Source organism: Lytechinus pictus, chromosome 12, assembly GCF_037042905.1.
Source record: "Lytechinus pictus isolate F3 Inbred chromosome 12, Lp3.0, whole genome shotgun sequence".
Taxonomy (NCBI): domain Eukaryota; kingdom Metazoa; phylum Echinodermata; class Echinoidea; order Temnopleuroida; family Toxopneustidae; genus Lytechinus; species Lytechinus pictus.
Window position 1 is genome coordinate 4,398,753 of NC_087256.1, and position 6,216 is coordinate 4,404,968.

General features: G+C 36.6%; 1 protein-coding gene across 1 annotated transcript; it reads right to left on the minus strand.

Moving 5' to 3' along the window:
- Nucleotides 1-365: 365 nt before the first annotated feature.
- On the minus strand, nucleotides 366-4,589 carry LOC135156191 (uncharacterized). Its single transcript, XM_064107851.1, has 2 exons — nucleotides 4,456-4,589; nucleotides 366-2,841 (listed from the first exon to the last, which is right to left on the minus strand). Exon 2 carries the CDS (start codon nucleotides 2,145-2,147, stop codon nucleotides 1,242-1,244), a length of 906 nt encoding a protein of 301 aa, XP_063963921.1. The 5' UTR covers nucleotides 2,148-2,841; nucleotides 4,456-4,589; the 3' UTR covers nucleotides 366-1,241.
- Nucleotides 4,590-6,216: the final 1,627 nt, after the last annotated feature.

Here is a 6,216-nt window from a genome sequence, read left to right on the forward strand (position 1 = left end):
ACCTTCTACTCCCTCCCTTACCTGTTCTCTTGATAGCGTCTTCATTTCAGAAGCAAAGCGGGCTTGTGTTGAGGTTGATGGCAGACTCGGCACAGGCTGGTTCCCAAGACTCTCCATCACTGTGCGAATAACCTCACTCACCCTGTGCTCCGCCACACCTTGGTCCTATACATGAAATTAATGAAGATGCACACTAACCCAGTACTATGAAAACTCATTATAAAAAAATTAATGAGAATTAAAGGGATTGTCCACGCTGATATTTATATCTCAATAATTAAAGTAAAATTATAAAAGCAAAATGCTGAAAATTTGATCAAAATCAGATAAAATGAAACAGTGATTGAATTCTAAAGATTTGCATTATTCTGGTGAAACAGATCTAGACATGTCTTTATGAATATTCATCAGGTGGGCTGATGATGTCATACCCCCACTTGTTTATTTGTATTTTATTATATGAAATTAGTTTTTAACAAATTTTCTACCAAGTACTAAACAACTGATTAAGTGCATTAGTTATTTACTGCCGCAATTCATTTCATCATAATGGAGACACATCATATACAAATATACGAAATAATGAAACATTTATGCTTTCATGTAACCACATAAGTAAAAGGAAAATGGGGATGAGAAATCATCAGCCCACCTAATGAATATTCATGATGATGTGCATATAACTATCTTCACAAAATATCAATTAACTTAATTCAATAACTTCGTTATTTTTTCCCAATTTGGATGAAATTTTCAGCATTTTACCATGTTAATTTTACTCCCTTTAAAACCCAGGCATTCAAAACATTCCAAATTATATATAGGCCTATCGGATATAAAAGTATTTTTGTTCTTTGTTTATAAAATCAAGTTATTTCGGTGACTAACTTAACAAGATGGTTCACAAACGAGACTCACCTGAATTCGCGATCAATGAAATATGTAATACATGTCTGACCCCTTAATGACCTTTGACCTCATTTTCCTCATGAACACACATGTGGTATTACCCAAGGATCATTTTACCGAGTGTAATTTGAATGCAAACAAATAAAGAAATGAGAGTAGTAAGTTGAATACACACTATAAACAGACTACTAATGAACCAACATTACCACTTTTCTTAATACTTAGAAAACCTTGAAAATTTATGTTGTATGATGATATGCTTCCACTTCCAGAAACCGTGTTTTAGTACATATTTCATATGTAATTGTTACGTAGTAAATTTTGTTTTTGATTCACTTGATTGTTAGACAACAGAATATACTGACCTGAAGGAAGTACGAGACTTGTCTGATACTACTTGAATATTCTTTTCCTTCCTTCGTACAAAGTGGTTTGGTGAAGCTCTCTACTTGTACTTCTAACTCATCAATATTTCGATGAAGGTCGTCAATATAATCAACATGTCCTAAAGTAGCTGGAGGTCTTTGCTTGGGCTGTTTACATCTGGGTTCTTTGCTCTTCTTGGATCTCAGGCGATCTAGTCTGGATTTATAAAGTTTACATCTGTTAACTGCTCTTCGATGCAGTGACTGGACTCTAGTGTAAGTGGAATTCAGGGCCTGAAATTTACATTGCCACATAGACCGGCTGGATCTAAGTCTCTTGAAGTTCTGGATGACATCTTTTGGGCAACCAACTTCTCCAATGATGGAATACAAAGCTTTCAATTTCTTGGAAGCACTTCTTCTATCCTCTGATCTTTTCTTCTCACACTCCTCCAATTTCTTCTGCAGACGATGCACACTCTCTTCTTTTTTCTTTTCAAAGGTTTCCAAGCTTCTGACAAGACCTACACAATTTCTACACTGTGGCTTACTGGGTTCCATCTTCTGCTTCGTCTCTCTACGTTGAGGGAGGTTGAATGCCATAGCTAAGTACTCTTCAAGGGCCTTCTTCCCAGCAGTTGTTGCATTCTTCTTCAGCTTGGAACACTTCTCCTTCACCCTCCCCATTGCTGAATTGAGTGATACAGGATTGCATTTTAACTCTGTTCCTAAGCTTTTCCATAGGTCACTGTTCATGACTGAGGCAAGTTCTACAACCATCCCATTTGTCTGAGTTACTTGGCTTATTTTTGAAGCGATGTTAGTGGTTGTGAGGCCTGCCTCTGCGCACTTGTAACCAATGAAACCTTCCATTGTCCTGTAGAATATGAAGTATTAATTGTCCTAGAACACCTTGATAGTTTTTATGACGTGTATTAGCAAACTAAAAGGTGAGAAGTGAAGTGGGCTTTAAATCAAAAGTTGTAAAAATAACAACTTAAAATGTAAATAAAGTAAACAAATTATAAAAAAATAGATAAAAATTAAGATGAAACTCTCAAACCATAATTTGCATTTCACACACCCACACTTCACTCACAAGCATCGTAAAAAAATCTATATATAGGCTCTAATAAAAATTAGAAACCATTTCTACCCACAGCTGCACCAAACATAATATCTTTGATAATCTTTCTCTACAATCTCTATTCTCTTTCACCAATAATAAAGAGTAAATCAATTTGATTCTTTCTTGGAATTTTGTTACTAATTTGCAGTAAACACTGCACTCGATCTTGCAATGTGTAAACACATCGCACCGCAACCAAGTCACAGGCCTGGATATTGCCATGGATGGTACAGGCAGGTACAACCAAGTAGCCTGGAAACTCATGGACCTGTCCATGGAGGATATCTATTGTAACAATAGAATCCTCCGTGGACAGGGCCCTGTTGAAACTGCAGATGGAATAGCAGCGGTTCTGATTGGTTGGTTGATGTCATTGGTAAGATCAAGATGACTGCTCCATTCAATGTTCCTCGAAAAACCTCAGTGTCTCAAATTTATCTACAAAAATAAATAAAATACAAATATGAGAAGTTGAGAGTAAAAAGTTCAAAACTGTTTCTCAATCTATTATTTTAATTGAATCTTTTTTTAATCTATCCTTACTCAGATCAAAGATTATGGGGTATGCAATAGATTTCATTTTGTTTTGCAATTTTAACTTGTAAAAGGCACAATATTGTGGCCCATTTTTATTCAAATCACTGCAAGTCTCTGCAAGTAAATGACAAAAATATATATTTTGAGATTCAAGGTTACAAAAAATCACAATCACATCTTTTACCTATAAATAATAAGTAAAATAGTATCTGAGAAATGAAGTGAAATAATAAATGTAAACAAAAGTATAAAATACAAAATAATGATTCAAAATGAATGTTAGTTCATCACAGTAAAATTACATCTATTTAATAGTGACTTCATATTTCTTGGGGCAATTTAAATATACAATGTCTACATTGATAAGCATAATCAAATTGGCAACACAGTGCAAAAATATTCATTGCCATGGCTGGAGCGATTCAGGTATTTCACACCTTAATTATTTATTTCCAGTAAAAAAAAAAATCAAGGGGGGTGGAAAACATTAAAAAAAATTGTACAAGCCCTTTGGCCTTATAAAAAAAATGAGGGGGGAGAAATATTGTAAATATTCCCTTTTCATTTCAAATTGGCAACTGGATCAAAATATCAAATTTGCTATAAAGTACCTGAAAACAAACCTGACTAGAGTCAACTCGAGTCACATAATGGCAATGCATACACCCCCCCCCCTGCCAAAAAACAAGATATAATTTTATTCTACAAATGGTATTTCAGTCTTTAATCAAGATAACTGTGTTGCCAATTTGAAGAGGTTACCATCGGTCAAACATGTCCCCAAAATATATAACGCTGATCAGAACCATAATGCATTATGGGATAGAAAAGGGGGCATTCATTAAGCTAGCTCAGCTCGCGCACTGCAGTACGAAGAGCTAGCTAACGTAACTGCCCCCTTTTTTATCCCATGATGCATTGCGGTTCTGATTAAGTTAGTGATCAACCTTATTCATGAAGATTCACTCAATGCACTATATTATTATTAGACACATAAGCTCGAGTTCAATGTCAACTACTATCTCAACTGAACTGAGCAGTCTGGACAGTGGACCCCGGCCTAATTAACTTACTTAGACCCAGGCAAATTCAACTTCATTTTCATTCCATATTAACATTTTTCCTTTGGAATTCTATCAATGTCAAACTAAAAATATAAATTCACCGAATCACCAAACCCTTTGCAAAAAAATATTCCTCCGTTTTCATTGTTAACTACACAATTCAATACGTGTGGGTCCCATTGACGTACGCACAGCCTGTTGGCTCACACGCACTCGAACGTGGGGTAATTTCATGAAAATCCGAGCCAGACGGCCCGGGGAAGCCCAACTTCCAAATTCCATATTTTAAAACGGCTAAGTCTTGCGACATAACGGAAAGGAAAATCAGATCTGAAATGAATTCAGCTTCAATAAAATACCACGTTTTCACTTCTATCTTGTTGGATATATATATCGCATTTCAGTGGAAATCGTCGAGAATTACGAAAATTCAACGGGAAATTGTACTTACCACTGACTTTCCAGGCAAGTTTGACTGACAAAAGTCTTCGGTTCGAACGGCTCAGTGATCGTAGATGGTGACGTATGTATTCATGTAGAGATTTGTGTACATATTATACCCATAGGGTGAATTACTTTAGAAATTAGAGTAGATTCATCCGCCCCTTGCATTTGCTCATGCACCCGGCTCCAGCCGGCGATCACAGCATATCGGCGGCAAAATGCGCCATGCAAAAAGAGCGCCGTTTGTGCGCAGCGCCCTCAACCGTTCGTGGTTAAGCTGTTCGTAAGTTAAGAGCGACTTTAAGAACGACTGGTGATCCTTTCTTATGGCAAATGGTATTTTCATAAGCGATGGTTTTGCGCGTAAGAAAGGATCACCAGTCGTTCTTAAAGTCGCTCTTAACTTACGAACAGCTTTATGAAACGGCCCCCTGGATTCCCCACAGGCAGGGTGGTTGCAGTGAACAAGTGGCCGAACCCACTAACGGTCGCAGCGCAACCGCCTGTACACGCACACATACGACAATTTGTACACATGTTCAACAGAGTACGAACTAAAGTCAGAATTCAGGTTAGACCAACGCTTTTAAGTCAGTTTATTATATATTTTACAGACCTTTCCTTCTTCCAAGAGGATTTGAATTCCACTCCATCTAAAGTCTCATCAGAAAACATGACTGACGAAGAAATATTACGTTCTCCCTCTCTTTAATTACTGGTTGCCACTGTAAACAATACGATCCAGTTTACGCAGTTCAGGAATTTCGAAGAATAATGGTATCTTTGAAGTTGAGAGGGAACCATAGAATATCAATAATTTTTGGAGAGCAAAAATTGTATGTTTAATAGGATGGGGGGTCGGGTATCCGGACACTTTATATTTTTGAAGCCTTCTTTTTTGTCTTTGGTTAACACTGAAAATATGAATTCAATAGTTGTAATCATTGTTTATTTTGTTCTTTATAATATTTCCTAACATTTCAAAGTACAAAAAATTGATGAAACTTCGCTTGTAAATTTTTCCAAATTAATGACTTTCTAAAATTGATCGTCCGGACACACAACAACTGGGTAAACTATTTTTATGCCAAGATACCGTTGGTAGTTACAACCCCGGGGTTACAAACACTCTCAATCACAAGGTTTGAAGTAAATTCAGATCGGCTGTGAATATAAATCAACTTAATGTTATGTTATACCGAGGTTGTTTTACCTGACTGCTAAGAAAGCACGAATGCCTGTGAGCAAGCAACCAGGGGACCAACGGCTTAAGGTCCTCTCCGAGGGACCTGGTAATGAGGATAAATGCCTTACCAAAGGGCACTAGCGCACCACTTGGGAATCGAACCCGGGTCACCGGAATCCGAAACCCCCGCTCTACCGACTGAGCTATCGCGCCTCCCCTCGATATCAGCTTTAGATTTAAATCTTGTGGATTTAAATGCACTGAGCTAAAATATTTCAATTCAATGATTTTGGGGGATTTAAAAGTGACTTTAAGATTAAAAACAAATTCAATATTCGGCTGGTCACTATACACACTCCATCTGGATTATTTTAAATCCTTGAAATTTGAAGTGTAGACCAACAAGCTTTTTTTTGTAAACAATTACCCTAGCTATGAAATTATGCATAGCACATTCATAGTGACCCTCTTAATTATTTCATTGAATTAAAGAAGACATTTTCCATTTTTTTCCATAGAAAAATCAGACCTCATTCCTTATGGACAATAATCATTATCAATTTTTCTTTAGGAATGATAATA

Bases quoted from the DNA above. Each gene is read 5' to 3' on its own strand.
- LOC135156191 (XM_064107851.1), bottom strand. From the start codon at position 2,147: ATGGAAGGTTTCATTGGTTACAAGTGCGCAGAGGCAGGCCTCACAACC.